Below are 17819 nucleotides of genomic sequence, written 5' to 3'. Positions count from 1 at the left end.
TCGCAAGCCCTTCCCCAGAAGAGAGGCAACAAGCAGGTAGAGGAGAGCAGTGGTTCTCAGACTTTTCAGACATGCCAGCGCCTGGGACCCACCCCCAGAGAGCCTGACTCTGTCCGTCTGGGTGGAAGCTGGGCATTTCAACTCTCCAGGTGATTCAAACACGCAGCCAGGATTGAGAGCCCCTGCATCACAAAGAGCGATTGCTCCCTGTATAGCAGGGATCCCAGGGGCCCCTCGGGTAGCAGAAACAGCAGAGGTTGATTGGCAGCTGGAAGTGACCTTCAGGAGGATGTGTTTTTCCCCTTCAGTCAGCGACAAACACCTATGGATCTCACAGGCTTGACCAAGGGAGGAAACCCATCTCTCCTTCTGAGAAGGCTGGCTTCCCAGGGGAAGCTTGGTATCCAGGCTGTGCCTGGATACCAAGGGTCTCGCCCTGTCACTTAGCAGAAGCGGCTTCTTAGGGGAGCGTGATCCACACCGGTCACTCCCTCTGGAAGGAACCACCCCCACCTGCCCAGCCAACAAAAGGGTGCTTCCCAGGAAAAAGCAGCTGAGGGTCTCCCTAGGTATTCACCACGTGGGAGCAGGAGAGGAAAGTGGGGGCGATCCAAGTACTCACAGCTGGGAGGCCCTGTGGCACAAGGCTGCCTGGGCCTGTGCATCCAGGTGGCCCAGGAGGCTGCAGAGGGCCGGCTGCCTCGAAGGAAGCTGGAAGTGTGGGCTGCCTTTCTCCTTCTCCAGCTCTTCCAATCTGTGTCTTAACGCCTCGGCTGACAACCCAAAACAGGAGAGAGAGATAGAACCATGAAACTCAAAATAGGTAATGCAGCGTCCCAGAGCCCCACTCCCAGCCAACGTTCAGCTTAACGATGCAACACAACCGTGTCTGGTGCCCGCAACTCCACCTCTCAGCTGGTGCTTCCGAGAATCTTCTTTTCACTGACTGCATAGCCCCACCTACTTTTTGTGCTTCCAAATATCAGAATGTACACTGTAGGTATTTATATCATGGGCATAATTATGATCATCCTATAGGAGGACACTTGATGTTAGTTTTTTTAATTTTTTAATGTTTATTTATTTTTGAGACAGAGACAGAGCATGAGCAGGGGAGGGGCAGAGAGAGAGGGAGACACAGGATCCAAAGCAGGTTCCAGGCTCTGAGCTGTCTGTCAGCCCAGAGCCCAACGCGGGGCTTGAACCCACAAACTATGAGATCATGACCTGAGCTGAAGTCGGACGCTTAACCAACTGAGCCACCAGGCACCCCAATATTATTTTTAAAACCATGGTTTTCACTTGGGAGAAAACCTGCTCATTTTGATGAGTTTGGGGTCTTCAACTGAAAAATGTCAGTGCCCAAGCTTGGACTTTAAGAATGTTTCCTTACAAACTGCCCATCAAGACAGAACCAATTACAATCACTAAGGTCATTGAAGTGATGTTTCAGTTGTATGTTACAGATGACCATATGTCCACCTCCGTTATCAGGTAGGGGGTCCTATTACTTTTTAATGACCTTAAGTTTCCCTAGGACAAGGTGCAGATGCAGAATCACTGTAAAACAGTTTTTCTCTAGAAAAGTAAGCTTGAGAAATTGGAATCCCCTCCAATAAGAACTTTTATAACCAAACACCTGAAGAATTGGAAAGTCTCCCCTAAAGCCATTTCTGCAGAAATATTAAGACTGGGTTCAAAAATACCATCCATCAGGGGTGCCTGGGTGGCTTAGTCGGTTAAGCGTCCGACTCTTGGTTGCGGCTCAGGTCATGATCTGAGATCATGAGATTGAGCCCAGAGGCAGGCTTTGCACTGACAGCGTGGAGCCGGCTTTGGGTCCTCCCCCTCTCTCCCTCTCTCCCTCTCTCTCTCTCTCTCTCTCTCTCTGCCCCTCCCCCACTTGCCCACCTCCCCCAAAATAAATAAATAAGCTTTTAAAAAAATTAATCTTTAAAAATATCATCCATCAGATCTTCACTCCTGCTGCTCCTTGCCAGGCGAGTCGGCAGAAATTTGATGGCCTCCACCCTTGGGTAGTAGGTGGGCTCTGGGGCCACCCAGGACCCCAGTGGCCATGAGCACCTACTGCTCACCCTGACGTGCTGTGGAAACATTAGCGTCTTCTGTGTGTGCCATGATGGGAAGATGTTTGGGAGGCCCAACCCTAGACCGTGCTTCTTTACATATCCATGGCCCTCAGGGCATTTTCCAACTAGGCCGTTTCTAGAAGACCCAGTTTTATTTATAAAACTCTTTGTACAAAACTTTTTGCCGTATACCAGCAGAGGTCAACGCTAAGCACGGTGCACCCTCGACATGACGCCTCTCTCTTCCTGCCCTACTCCCAAGGTGCGCACTTGGGCAGAGGAAAGGCAGGCCTCAGGTGTTGTGGGCAGCAGACAACCTCCCCCAGCCATATACATTGGGACCAACGGCCAGGAACTTGCTAAGAGAATTTATTTGCCAAGGATTCATTCTAACAATACCAGAAAGGGTCGTTTACTTACTTCAAGACCAAGTCACAGGGACCTGACAAGGGTTCTCAGTTGGTGCCACCTTGTTCAAGGTGACAAGACACCACACCAACAACACAGAGTGGACTCTGGCCTGGCAGTTGTCTCAGGATAACACCAAGATACACCTATTCCCTAACACCAAAAGCTTCAACCTTTTTAAAAACTGAATTTTATTTTTTTTTAATTTTTTTTGATGTTTATTTTTGATAGAGACACAGAGCACAAGCTGGAGAGGAGCAGAGAGAGGGAGACACAGGATCCAAAGCAGGCTCCAGGGTCCGAGCTGTCAGTACAGAGCCCGACGCGGGGCTCGAACTCGTCAACTGCGAGATCATGACCCGAGCCGAAGTCAGACGCTCAACTGACTGAGCCACCCAGGCGCCCCGAAATGAATTTTATTTTAGTTAATTTTAAAATTTTTAATTAATTTTATTACTTAGTTGTTTACTCCATTCGTGCTATATGCAATCAAAACTGCCATGAAAAGCAATAAGTGCCTTACACGTGGTTTCAAATCCCGTCTTCCTGCTGTCGGTGTGTATAGAGGTGTGTTACACAGGGATTAGGACAAGGCCTGTGTTTGCACCTTGGCTCTGCCGTTCCTAGCTGTCCCACCTCCATTTTAAGAATGTTCCCTTACAAACTTCCCATCAAGACAGAACCAGTTACAATCACTAAAGTCACTGAAGCCATGTTCCAATTCCATGTTACAGGTGACCATATATCCACCTCTGATATTTTACTTAGCCTGTCTACACGTCAGCTTCCTAATCTGTGGAATTGGGGCTAATAACATGTACATCCTGAAGTTTCCTGAGAATTAACTGAGATCATCTACGCAAAGCATTTAGCATATGCCCAGCAGCCCAGCACCTAGCACATGTCCAAAGGCTGTCTTTAGTAGCGCCGTTAGGTAGTGGCCTTGGAGTGTTTGCACGGATGTTAGACCCCCAGCCTGGCCTCCCTCTGCCACCAGCTGTGTTCTAAACTGTCCCCTCCCACTGCCTGGTGAAAAGTGCTCAGAGACTGCAAACTGACCCAGCCAAATAAAACAGTAAATTGGCGGCCAAAAATCACATTCGCCATGAATTTCAAAGACAAATATGAATTATCCCAGGAAATACCTGTGATTAGCTGTGCTCTGCATTGCCCCTCACCTTTGAAACTGTGACATCTAAAGTTATATCCGTGTTACAATTAGAAAGGTGTCCCAGGACAGTCACCACTGATTCTAATAGCTTATTGTCCCCAGTCTCTAAATGACCTACTCCCCGAGCTTCTCAAATGGCTGTCAGCTACTGCGGGTTCCACCTCACAGGCTGGCATCAGCTCTGCTTGGCATTAGGGTGCATTCTACTGGTTCCCCCAAAGTACACCCCTATTCACTAATTTGCTATTGCAGACAGAGGGAGCTCCCAGCCAGGGCAAAGGCCCTGAGGCAGTGAACAAAGGGGAGAGAGTGTTGGGGTGGACTTGGTCATCAGGGCTGCAGAGGCCACTGTGAGGACTGTCTGTTTATCTGGAGGGATGGGGAACCCCTGGAGAATTTTGAGCAGTGATATGATGTGACTGACTCTTGTTGAACAGGATAAGCCGGCTGCTCCCCTGGGAAGAGACCATATGGGGCAGAATCTCGGAAACCAGTCACATGGGTATTGCGGATCCCTGGACAAGGCCTAATGGTGCCCAGGACCTGCAAGTGAAACAGGGGTGGTGGAAAGTGCTGGGATTTGGGATATTCTCTGACAGATGGGATATTGGGAATGGAGGAAGACAGTGACTCCAGTATTTGTGGCCCAAACCACCAGGACAAGGTTACTGTGAGCTGAGCTGGGGTAATCTGCCGTTCCCTCTGTCAGAAACACCCTTCCCCACAGCAGCCCAGGCAAGCCATCCTCCCCCTCCAGATCTCCAGCCCCTCAAGTGGGTTCCTCAGGCTCTATGCCCCCTCAGCACACCCAGGCTTCTGCCCACACAAGGGCCTCACACTTGTCTCCACTTATTCAAGACCTCCTGTGTCCGTGAGAGAGGGACCGTGTCACCATGCTTGTCACTGTTTAAAGACCCACACGGGGAGGCTGCCTGGCTCAGAGTGAGCACACAAGTGTCCTGCTACACTCAAGTTAGGTTCCCTCATGGGGTTTCTTGCTTGGTAAGTTTTCTTAAGCCACTTTATATCATTTTCATTAGCAAGTAAATGAACATAAAAACATAAAACTCTTCAAGTCTAAAAGGAAATCCACCGACTACCTTGCAAGATTTTACTCTTTCTGCCACAGGCCCTCACGGGGCCGCTGCCAGCCGGGCCCAGGCTTTGGGCTCCTGGACTTGTCACCATCCCAGGCTTCCACACCTTGGTGGTGTCCACGTCACTCAGGCCCGCTTCCCCATTTCCAGGCAGGCCACATCTCCCTCACTTCCGCGGGATGAGTCACCTCTCTGCCTAAAAACCCATGTTCCTCCAGTGTTCCTGCACATGCTCAGCAGACCGCCCTTCCCAGCGCTCAGATGTGCACAAGCCAACGAATGAGTGACCAGACCAAGGAATGCAGAGACATCAGCTACGTCCCCGCACCGTGCCAAGCACATTCATACGCACATCACAGAATGTTCTTGGAATCCTGGAGGACTCCACCCGGCCTCCAGAACAAAGGCCCGACATCTGTGGCACCAGCAAGGGCATCAGCAGGTTTGCTCAGCCTTGCTCTCTTCTCCCACACCGACACTCTGCTCCCTGAGTGACGCGGTAAGGACACAGACTCACAGCACTAAGAATCAGGGCACCTGAATTCTATCACCGGCTTCAGCAGCGAGCATGCTTTTTTGACAAATCACTTCCTCCGTTCACGTCTCAGAGCCTCATCCACCAGGTGGGAATAACATCTCCACAAGGTGTTTAATGAAATCACGGATGTCATCCATCAGTAAAGAGGTATATTGGACTCCACCCTGTCTTCATCAGCTCAGCACCACAGGCGGGGCGGCTGAACCAACAAACATTTATTTCTCACAGTCCGGGGATTAGAAGTCTGAGGTCACAGCACCAGTACGGCCCTGTTCTGGGGAGAGCCCGCCGTGAGGTGGCAGATGGCCACCTTCCTGCTATGTCCTCACGTGACCAATAGAGAGTACGCTGGTCTCTTCTCATAAGGGCACTAATCCCACTCTTGGGAACTCCACCCTCATGACCTAATCACGTGCCAAAGGCCCCACCTCCTAACACCATCCCAGTGGGATTCAGTCTCAACACGTGGATTTGGAGGGACACAAACATTCAGCCCATGAATTGAGAACTCCCGTGAAGGGAGAACCTTCAGCCAGAAGAAAAATGGTTCCTCTGGGAGAAAGGAGGGTTCAGAAATGTTTGAAAATAGCATCTTTCACCTCGTAAATGCCATGCTTATTATTTCATGTATTCACTCAGTTAACAAATACTTCTGATAACTCAGTGTTGCTAGGCTGTAGGGGCTAAAAAGATGAACAAGACAATTCCTTGGTTCTTAAGGAACTCAGTGACTGGGGACAGGGGTCAAAATTACAAATAGTTTCTTATCTTCCTGTGCAGAAAAGGTGGCCAGCAACCTGCCCCATTGGTATAGGGGGGCCATAAAGGAACACAAGGGTGGTGTTCCCACCAGCACCAAGGGTACAGGGGGCCAAGGGGCTTCCGGAAGCCACACAGAGGCAGGCAGTGGCATGGAGGTGGTGTGCCCAGTAGCACCTGTGAATGAGGGACATGAGGGGAGAGGGAGAGCAGGTGGAAGAGACAGCCAGAAGGCTAGGAGATAGGGTACACTGAGAAATAAATAAAGTAATGGCACAAGTAAGTAAATATACGGAGGACAGAGAGAGCCAGGTTCCTTAGTATTTGGAGCATATACTTACAATTATGGAAAGGGGTAAGGGTAGAAAGCACTTAGGTGTGTTGCATTGAAATTTGGAAGTACTAGTGTGGTCTGATGGTTTTTAATATCGATACACATAGAGATGGAAAGAGTTACAGATGTGTGTATTTGCAGTTACGTATATTTTCTGTCTTTACCCACCAAGAAAGCCTAGAAGCAATGATAACCCCAGGAGCAACAAGTAAACCAAGCACACAGATCCTGATTTCCAAACACCATCCTCTGTGAAAGGAATCAGAGCCCTTTGGAGAAATGGCTGATTATAGGCCTGAGGCAGGGCCAGAATCTGAATACCTTGTTGCAGCAAAAAATTAGGACGTGCTCAAGGACTGATGGAGACATGTCCATAGAATACAAGAGTCGATAAATTACAAGGAGCTCCCATAGGCCAAATTGGGTGTCATTTGAGAATCAAATAAATAATACTATCAATGAAGTACAATCCATTGAATAGAATAGGAACCCATACATCCATGCTAACAGAATGCCAACTAATAAAAACGAACAGAGGGAGGTGAAGGGGGGGTGGGCTAGATGGGTGGTGGGCATTAAGGAGGGCACTTGTGTTGAGCACTGGATGTTATACATGAGTGATGAATAACTAAATTCTACTCCTAAAACCAATATTACACTGTATGTTAACTAACTAGATTTTTTTAAATTTTTAAACATTTTCATTTATTTTTCAGAGACAGAGAGAGACAGAGTGTGAGCGAGTGAGGGACAGAGAGAGAGGAAGACACAGAATCTGAAGCAGGCTCCAGGCTCTGCACTGTTAGCACAGAGCCCGATGTGGGGCTCGAACCCACGAACCATGAGATCATGACCTGAGCCAAAGTTGGATCGTTAACCAACTGAGCCATCGAGATGCCCCATAACTAAATAAATAAATAAATTTTTGAAAAAAAAAAAAGGAATGGAGGTTTGGTAAGGTGCAGGGTACCAGTGTATTCTTAAAATATCTCCCCACAATATACTAATAAGTGTCCAAAGGACAAATGGTAACTTTGTGGCAGAAAGACTTAGAAACCACCAGCACATCCAGATGGTCACAGCTACCCTCGGCAGTGGTGGGATGACGGGTCTACCTTGTGTGACACCTGATGAGAGACACCAAGAAGTACACAGTTTCATTTCCACAGTATTCCTGTCAAGGTCCTCATGACCTGAATCTAGTCATGTGGAAACATCAGTGGACCCAGACTGAAGGTCACCTGACAAAATGTAAGGTCTGCACCCCTTAGAACTTCCAAGGATGTAAAAGACTGAGTATTGCAGAACTGTTCCAAATAAGAGACTGAAGACACACAACTGCATGCAGTGCGTGAACCTTTCCTGGATCAGAATAGGAAGGAACAATGGTGGCCTTGTTGGTGAAATGCACATGGGGTCTGTAGACAGGATAGGAGGAATGTATCAGTGTTGATTTCTTGTCCTGGAGCGTTGCCACTTGCTGGCCTATAATTGTCCTTGTTTGGGGAAATAGCGAAGGGGGTACATAGGGCTGAAAGGGCATCATGTCTGCAGCTCACTCTCTGTGGTCAGAAAAAGGATAGTGATAATGCATATGTGCACCAGTTGGAGAATCAGAGTGAGGGAGATATGCGAGTTCTTTGTACTACACTTACAATTTTTCTGTAAGTGGAAAATTATTATTTTTGAAATTTGTATTTTATTTTATTTTTTAGGGGTGGGGGGCAAAGAGAGACAGAGAGAGAGAGAGAATTCCAAGCAGGCTCCACACCCAGCATGAAGCCTGACCCAGAGCTCGATCCCACAACACCAGGACCATGACCTGAGCAGAAATCAAGAGTTAGACACTCGACACACTGAGCCATCCAGGTGCCTCTCAAACTTGTATTTTCATAATTTTTTAAAATATTTATTTTTAAATTATTATTTAAAAAAATAGATAACCACAGCACTTTTAAATGCTGTATTCGTGACTATTATGTCCATTTATTCATATGAATCCTGCTATGTGTTTAAGAAAATCTCTCCTATCAGGGCACCTAGGTGCAGTTGGTTAAGTGTCCGACTTCGGCTCAGGTCACGATCTCACAGCTTGTGAGTTCGAGCCCTGCATTGGGCTCTGTACTGACAGCTCAGAGCCTGGAGCCTGCTTCAGATTCTGTGTCTCCCTCTCTCCCTGCCCCTCCTCCACTCATGCTCTGTCTCTCTCTCCTTCAAAAATAAATAAACGTTAAAAAGAAAAAAGAAAATCTCTCCTATCATTCTATTTGGCCCAGTGGTTGAGGAATAATAACTCACTTTCTCCATCTTTTCTTCCTTTAAAACCTCTGCAAGCTTTCTGTAGGCATTGTTAATCTGATTTCAGTTTGAAGCTCAAGATTTAAAGCCAGAATTGTAGAGAGTGATGCACACAGCAGGTGCTGAATAAATGTGGTCCACTGACCATCTGAGTGACAGGATAGCAATGATATTAGAAATTTTGGTTGCATTTTGTAAATATAGCTGAATGGTAAAAAAAAAAAAAACAAAAAAAAAACAACAAAACTCAAAGTTAACTACAGAAGACATTATCAAGGGTTAAGCAAAATGATACATTGAATAATATGTTCTAATTGATACAGTGTATTCAATTTATGGATCTAACATGTTTTACTTGTAGGACCTCCAGAATAAAAAATGCTAAGCATCATCTCATTCCATTTTGGGCCAAGTAAATGCGTTTTTTGATGCCACTACAACATATTTATTAATGTTTAATTGAGGGTCAGGGCTCATCTGTATTCCTTAGCACATCAGTACTAAGTGCCTGCTACTTTGGGGCTATAATTCGGGAACAGAATGAAAGAAAAGTACTTTCTACATCTATGAATAAATAAGCAAATAAGCATTTACAGAGCAGCAAGAAATCTTCACACATAAAGACATTCTGCTAAACAGATTCAATTTCTGCTGCCTCGCTCTGTCTATGGGATGACAGAAAATATGGAATAAGCCGTATTCTTGGCTGTACAGCCATTCTACATTCTGAGGAGGCTCTTTAAAGCTAAGAAGCAATCAGTGTCTTCATAAGTCATTTTTCCTTGGTTTTTACATAATGGCCAAGACACGCTATTCATCGCGAGCTGAATATTCTAATATGTCCACATTACCATACACATCATGTGTAGATGGCCAGTTTACAAAGAACTGCACTGTAATAAAACGTATTTCAGAATAACCTGAGCACAACTGAGCCACTCTTTGACATTTCAAATGCTGGACTTTGTCAGATTCATTATCATAAAAACCGATCGCTATCGGGGCACGGAAGACATCTCGCATCATTTCGGAGCATCCAAGGCGGCTGCACTATGTATACACTGTTTCCAAGCTTTGCAACAACGTGTAGAGCAGGAATACAAACGCAGACCCAAAGTTGCAGAGAATTAAAATAACGTGCCCAGGACCTCAGAATGAGTTAGCAGCAAAGCCAGAATGTGAACACTGATCTTTTCCATACTTTTTCCATAAAAACTCCGGGCTTTTCCTGTTATGCTTCCCGGGAGCCATCCCTGAAGCAGTACCTGCTCCCAGACTTTCCCTAGTCACACAGGGACCTTGTCTGTCTACTCGTTTGTCTGGGTCCCCGGAGACTGTGGGACCCACAGAGCAGGCCCTGAGCCTCATCCCTCTCTGCCATGCCAACATCTCGTTCAGTGCTAGGCACACAACAGGGGCTGGGTGAAAGCTGAGTAAATTAACGAATGACTGTACTTGGATGAGGAAGAGTGGAGACACTGAACAGCAGCAACCCCCTTACGACCCCTGCCATACACCAAGCGCCGAACATTTTACCCTAGCGATGATGTCATGAGGCAAACAGGGCTGTTCCCTCTTTGCAGATCAAAAGACTGAGGCTCATGGGAAGTTGACAAACTTCTCCTAGATCAGTCACATGGCTACGTAGATTCAGAAATAAAGCCAGTATCTGCTGCTCCAAAACCTGTGTTCTGAACTGCTGTGTTCTACCGGCCAGATCACATCCCCCAGCGACCACAACCCCCTGAAACACACACCTGAATGCACCACACAGGTACAAACTCTTCCAGCAACTCGCTTGCCATTTCATCCCCTCCTTCTCACAGAAAGCAGTCAGTAGCTGACACAAAGTAACAAACTGGCAAAAAGCGGAAACAGCCTCAGATCCAATGTAAGGGAAATGGTTAGATAAATAAGGGCATACCCACTCGGATATGTGGCGAATCAAAACCCGGTTAGAAAAACTAAGGGGAAATATTTGAACATTACAAGAGAAAAGCAAGATACAAGATTATATGTAGATGTTACCTGTACTTTTACGATTACCAGTATGTTTAGAAAGAAAGAAAGAAAGAAAGAAAGAAAGAAAGAAAGAAAGAAAGAAAGAAAGAAAGAAAGAAAGAGGCAGAACTAAGAGTTTTGTCAGTGAGACTGTCAGTGACTTTCTTTCAATTTCTTTTCTTACAAAATCAGCCATAAAATCTTGGGTCATTTATTATTTAGAAAAGTAGTATATTTTTAAAAATAGCCTACTGATTCCTTGTGCTACCCTTTGATTTCTGCATAAAAATAGAGATTCGGTTCCTCAAATTCTTAAGGCTAAACTGCTTAGGGTAAGCTTCGTTTCCCTGGGCCACCAATCTTTTCAGGGTACGCCAAAGAGGATTTCTAGAAATGTTATATTTTAAGCCGGCCGGCGTGAGGAAAGACGACTGAGAAATCACTTTGGTTGTGGGATGAAAGGAAAAACAAACCTTTGGGGGAGACAGAAAAATGTTGCAAGACAAGCAATACTCTGCCACGATACTCACCTGCTCAGCACTTAGCCTATCGCCTTGTTCTTCATACACATTTGTTGACTGGCCCTGAAATATTTCAGTAGACAGTTTGGTTTGAAACATCTGTTCTTTCTCAGCAAGAATTTACCAAGCAAAATAAATTGTGAGGGATCAAAATAACAAAAGTAATGAAAAGTCCAGGGACTTCCCCAGGTCTTGGGTGGGTCATATGACCAGCAAGCTCTGTGTGTGTGTGTGTGTGTGTGTGTGTGTGTGTGTGTAGAAGAGTGTGTTTAAGGGTGTAAACAAATAATGCTTAAAGTTGCAGTATTCAGACACATCAGAAAACATACAAAATTCCTTAGAATCATGAGTTTCTGAAAGGGTGGTTGGGTATGGATCACTCTGGAATACTCTCTGCCTCAACTCCTAAAACTAAAAGTATAGGAAAATGTTTCTTTCATCAAATGTCAATCACCGAATGTCTTAGAGGAAAGTAACTGACCAACCAAAGTTGGCCAGTTACCTTTTATAGAGGCTTCATATTTTTAGAACTATTAAAAACCTTCCCTAAAGTATGTTTTCATAGGTACTGTGGAAAACCAGATCACGGTATACATGTGGTCCATTTTCATGGCTCAGAATCTGGGCTGGCTGACCCTCCCTACTGGCAATTGTCAGCTGTCTGCTTCTTTGTAAGTGCCAGAGAAGGCACCCACCATCCCCCAGCATTACTCCCACCGTCTCCTCCCCTCCAGCCCCCCACCGCCTCTACCAGCACCCCCACTTTCTCCACCAGCACCCCACCAACTCCTACCACCACTGCCATCACCTGCTGCTTATTAGGAGATAGGAACTGAAAGCACTTCCCCAAGAAGGAGAAACATTCTTTAGATCATTTCCAAATGGTTACAATGCAGAGAACCCAAGAGAAAGGACAAGAGACGAAAAGCCACTCAACAGCACAACGAAGAAAAGTCAGAAAGGACGTAACATTAACAGTGGCCCTATCTGTGCCACGCAAATAAAGATGATTTTTTCTTTTATTTATATTTCTGAACTTTCTACATGTTTTTACAATGATCATGTGTTGCTTTAATGACTAGCGAAAGAAAATCCACTTTTAGAAATAAAAGGCAATCATCAGCCAGTACATTCAGGCAATAGCAAGTAGGTTTCCTTCACGGGGTCAACCAGCATGGACTATGAAGTCAAATACTTGAGTGTGATTTGTTTTTCAGCCACTTCAAACTGTGTAAGCTCTGAAAGAGAAACTCTTGTTGAACATGTAATGGCAGATCCTCCCACAAGAAACTATTTTTTATGTCATGTTCATTATTTTAATTGAATTTGGATATATGATCAGTCATTACTGAAATGGGTTAATCACGTAGGCAATTACTAAGTCACTTAGCACTCTAGATGCATGGCTGATAAATGAACCAGCTCCGTACACTGAATATTGAAGCTTATTAGGTATAGTCTAGTTAAGACAGAAATCAAAAAGAATAGTTCGTACAGCACACTGACTGGCCAAGGAAAATTTCTGGCAAGCCAGGAAACAACTTAAAGATCCGGCCAATGATTCTCGGACCTTTTCCACATCACTCGTAACCTTGTAAAACGACACTACTGAAGATCCAAATGGTCACTTTTGAGTTTCTCCCTCAAGGGCTGCTTTATCTTTCTCCATGTATGTTAAAGAGCTTTGGGCCATTTAATAGATTGATGTGCCTCTCGGACATGAGAACGTACTATTGGCACTGAGGCTATTTTTAGAAGTCATACAAATGGAAGGATTCAAATGCCTATTCATTATTTCCCTCTCCTGGCTTTGGTTGCACTCAGTTTTCATTATTAAACTGGACGTGGCATTCAATTAGTTCCCATGAATGGACTTTTCATGAGTAATTTGCTCTGCTGGTGTTTTCATAAAAAATCAGCCGGACACATCTGTTTGTCAGTGCTCAAAAACCACAGGCTCTCTTCTGTTGTAATGGCAACCACCACAGCCTGCAGTCTTTTAAGACTTAATTGTTTTTTGTAGAAGATCTTTTAACACATTTGTCTCTAATGGAATTCAGGACATTAGGAGTTCACTGTCGAGCAACCGCTACCATCATTATTTTTAAAAAGGTAATGCAAACCACATTGATGTGCATACCCTTTCTGCAACAGACAAATAGAACACACCAGTGTAATGCTCAGTGCCAAGAGGATCGTACTAAATTGATCTCTAACAACACGGCAACACGAACAGCTTAAATTCTTTGAGTGGCATAAAGGGATCTAGGTAAAACGGCATATTCTAAAAAAAAAAAAAAAAAAAAAAAAAAACTAAGAAGATTGAATAAATTATTTCCACTAGCCTGAGCCATTCCCATTAGGATGAAATCCAATCAGAAGGAATAAAGCATACTAGGATACTAGTTCCTTAGAACAAAGTAGAATTAAGCTGTTTTATTTTGGCAGAAGCACCACAATGCAAATAAAACAGTGACCTTCAATTCAAAGGCGATGTTAATAGAGAGAAATCACAAAACAGCAGCCAATGATAAGAATGACTAATAAAGAGCAATGCTTTTAGCATGCTGGGAAGCTGCATATGTACTAGTTTCAAGCAACGCCTCTATAAAATAGTAAGAAGCTAAAGAAATTAGAAATCTCTGCAGGACTAGTTGTAAGAGTATCTTCCCAGAGTCCTAAGATACCGTGCAGATATTAGAAACAAAACTGGAGTTAGTGGGAACACTTTCCCAGAGCAGGAATGTAATAGTAACAGAAAGCAGACACGAGAAACACCTCAGGTCCTTTACAGAACTAACTGAATTCCCCATGTGGTTTCAGACGGCATTTAGGACTCTCAATTAAGCATAACTCCAAAGACAGAGCTCCAAAACCCCTGAGCTACAAAAAAAAAAATTTTTTTAACAATAACGATAAGAGTAACAGACACTTGGTGGAAAAGTCTAACTTCTGGGCCCAGATGCGCACTCACAGAAAGTGCTATCCCACAGCAGGAAGACTGTGCCAGAGGTTTCTGAAGGCAGAAGACAATGTTGCCTTGTCGATCACTGTCTCCCCAGTACCTAATGTAGTGTGTGCTATAAAAGGCACTTAACCAGGATTTATGGAACGAGTGAGGAGTGATATATGCATGCGGCCAAAATAAATCTTGGCTTTATAATTGTTAAAACTAGAATCTTAAAGATAAACATCACAGATTGTATAAGATGTTATCCTGAAAATAAATATCTAAGTATGTATTTAAAAAAATCACATAAACAATGGAGAGGAAAGTGATGTGATTCTTTTCTCTGCATGTATGAGCCTCTGGTACAGGAAGAAAATCAACATTTTAAATTGATTTCTTTGCTTAAAGGATCTAGAGATCCAGATTTTAGTCCTGGATTCACTGGGGACAACTTTGTAACCTTGAGACTATGTAGCCTCCTTACGACTCAGTTTCCTTATTTTAGGAATGAGAATACTAGTCCAATTTCTGCCACCAAATTGTGGTGAAAGTGAAAAATGCCCGTGAACAGTTGTGAAAAATACAAGTGGCAGACTTGTTGCAAAAGTGAAAGCGACTCTGACAGCACTACCTTGTTGATTCAGATTTAATTCAACTCAGACTAAATCTCTTTAAAACTCAGCAGTCGGGGGTCCCTGGGAGCCTCAGTAGGTTGAGCGTCTGACTCTTGATTTCAGCTCAGGTCATGATCGCGGGTCGTGGGATTGAACCCTGAGTCAGGCTCTCCTGCTTAAGATTCTCTCTCTCTCTCTCTCTCTCTCTCTCTCTCTCTCTCTCTCTCTCTTCCCCTGCCCCTCTCCCTTCCTCATGCTCTATCTCTCTCTCTAAAATAAATAAATAAATAAATACATACATACATACATACATACGTACATACATACATCATACATACATATATACATATTACAGTGAGAACACTGGTATCCATGAAGAAAAGAGACAAACAAACAAAAAAACCTTTCAGACTTGGGTGTAATGAAGAGTTTCTGAGTTTCCCATGATAATCTTGTGCTATGTGCTCACCCACTTTATTATTTTGCAGGCAGCAGCAAGCAAGTGGTAACAGGCACCAATGCACTGGTGTTTTCATGAAAAGAAATTATAATATCATTAACTACTAAGTAGTGACTGCATTATAATGCCAGCTCTACTCCTTGGTTGATTCTATTAAGGTTGAAAGTCCTCCCTTAATTAGCAATCCTGAACAGGTGCACACAAAATTCTTGCAAGGAGGGTGAGATCTCACTGTTCACCCTTATCTATCAAAGGCGAGGGAAGGATAGGTCTGTGATATTTCCAGAAGGATTATGCGGTCCTTCCGTTTCCGTTCTCCTGGTATTCTAAAGCCACCTCCTGAATGAGGACAAAGCAGCAGAGTAGCATGACTTGTGACCACATCATGCTGGCTACTTACAGAATTGTTTTAGGGGTGCCTGGGTGGCGCAGTCGGTTAAGCGTCCGACTTCAGCCAGGTCACGATCTCGTGGTCCGGGAGTTCGAGCCCCGCGTCAGGCTCTGGGCTGATGGCTCAGAGCCTGGAGCCTGTTTCCGATTCTGTGTCTCCCTCTCTCTCTGCCCCTCCCCCATTCATGCTCTGTCTCTCTCTGTCCCAAAAATAAATAAACGTTGAAAAAAAAATTTTTTTTCAGAATTGTTTTGGCCTGAATGCATGTTGGAGGGATGCCATCAACCTACAGGACCTGGCCCCTGCTGGAGCCTGCTGTGGATTCCATCTCTCTCTCTCTCTCTCTCTCTCTCTCTCTCTCCTCTGCGCTTCCCTGGCTTGTGTCTCTCTCTCTGTCTCTCAAAAATAATTAAATATTAAAAAAAGAAAGAAAGAAATTTAACCTTTGATGGAGGTGTTGGACTGCACAAAAGCAATGCCTGTCACTTAAACCAGGACGGAAAGAAGCTGCGTAACAAGAGAAAGTCCACAGCCAGTGCGTCCGACTTCTCAGCAACAATTCTGGAAGGGAGGGACGAGGACTGTCATCATGTTACGGACCTGGGTTTGCAGGGCAAGCAAATTCTTGCCCAGATGTTGTACCTGCAATTAGTACGTACTGTCACTGAGGCAGGGGCGGGGGGAGATGCGTGCTTAGTTACGGTCCTCAAGTCCCCAAAAGTTGAATTCTCACGACTGACACTAATCGTAGCATATTTTTGCAGTCATTTTTGGGTGGGGTTTTTTTCCTACCAAAATCTAACTGTTCGAACACAGATGTCAAACAATAGTGGTTTTTTCATGCCATGATAGAGAGTGGGGACATTACTGGGACAGGCCTGACGGTGCCCAGCTGACTTTTCTCAAGCCCGTGGCCAGCATCCAAACAACTGGTATCCTGAAAGAGAGAGAGAGAGAGAGAGAGAGAGAGAGAGAGAGAGAGAGAGGAGATGCCACCCTATCTTAAATGGGCACATTCTTCCACCTGACTCCTCTTTTTCTTTTCATTATGTCTAAAGACGAATTAGCTGGCTCTGTGTCAGTATCTATTTGTTTTGTTTTATTTAAACCCAGGGAGTTTCATTAATAGGAGTTTTGTTCAGGATGTTGAGGTTTCCGTGGTGGATCCAAAGCAATTGGTTCCAGCTGCCGAGAAGAAAATGAACACCACTAAGTGGAATGGACACAGAAGAAGACCCCTGACTGGGACTAACTGTGTTTGAAGCACACTGCTGTTCCTGCTGGAAAACCACCCTCACGTGAGCTCATCAGAAGCACCCACCCCCATGGGGATGACTGGGAGGTTCTGTTTCATAGTTAAGCGCGTTGGGCAATCCTGTCCTCAGCATTCAGGACCTGAGCAGAGGTCAATGCCGTCGTCCTCGTAGGCTATCCACGTCTAGCGTGCTGTGGTTGTGGCCACTCAAACGTCAAGCCTCCATTCAATATGAAGAAGAAACCTGGGTTTGGAAGGATTCTCTTCCTTCCTCTCAATACAGTTTCAGAGTTTCTCAGGTATCATCTTTAAGCCTTATGGCAAACTTTTCGAGTACTTTGGCGTTGCTGCTGCTGTTTTGCTTAGCAACGGAACCCTCTGGAGATGCAGTCTCACTGGGTACTAACAACCGATAAAAGCCAAGACCCTCTGAGACTGGGGATGGTGTTCCCTTCCAGCTCCCCTAAGGATCCCCGTGATCCCCCCAGAACACAGTGTGACCATCAGTCTGCCGGCATTTGGAAAAAATACACAGATTCAAAGTGTTGAGGAGCTATAAGCACTGCCAACCGCAAGCTGCCAACTTTGTGTTATTGTCCCGAGTCCACGTGACGAAAGGGAACAGCTCGTCCTATAAGGTCTTCAAGAAAAAGAGAAGATGTGCATCTTCACCCTCTGTTTTGCTAGGGACAGACTCCGGTTTCAGACATGCGAGTGAATTGCTGATTCCACAGAAATGCATAAAATATTAATCTCAGTGAGATTTACTTACTCGGAACACGAGGCCAAATCCTCAGCTATGGTACTGAGGGCTTTATTAGATTTCTCATTTTCGGAAAGCTTTTTTTTTTTTTTTGTATATTTCTTTCTGATTTTTCCTATTTTTTTTTATCTTTTTCTTTTTCTTTTTTAATGTGTAGTATGGAAAAGTC

General features: G+C 44.7%; 1 protein-coding gene across 11 annotated transcripts in view; it reads right to left on the bottom strand.

The window, feature by feature from the left end:
- Window positions 1–17819, bottom strand: part of DISC1 (DISC1 scaffold protein) — a 353788-nt gene that overhangs the window by 258701 nt on the left and 77268 nt on the right. For 9 of the 11 annotated variants that reach the window (XR_008292258.1, XM_027046987.2, XM_053207444.1 and 6 more), the window contains one exon: window positions 623–773. Coding sequence is in view for 10 of the 11 variants with exons in the window: in XM_027046987.2 (XP_026902788.1) it covers window positions 623–773 (151 nt within the window). In the remaining variant the exon portion in view is untranslated. Of the gene's footprint in view, window positions 1–622; window positions 774–11226; window positions 11281–17819 lie in introns of those variants that run through there. The other 2 variants (XM_053207451.1, XM_053207453.1) reach the window with 2 other exon arrangements.

This window comes from Acinonyx jubatus, chromosome D2 (assembly GCF_027475565.1).
Source record: "Acinonyx jubatus isolate Ajub_Pintada_27869175 chromosome D2, VMU_Ajub_asm_v1.0, whole genome shotgun sequence".
Lineage (NCBI taxonomy): Eukaryota > Metazoa > Chordata > Mammalia > Carnivora > Felidae > Acinonyx > Acinonyx jubatus.
This window is presented reverse-complemented; position numbering and strand designations above follow the sequence as displayed.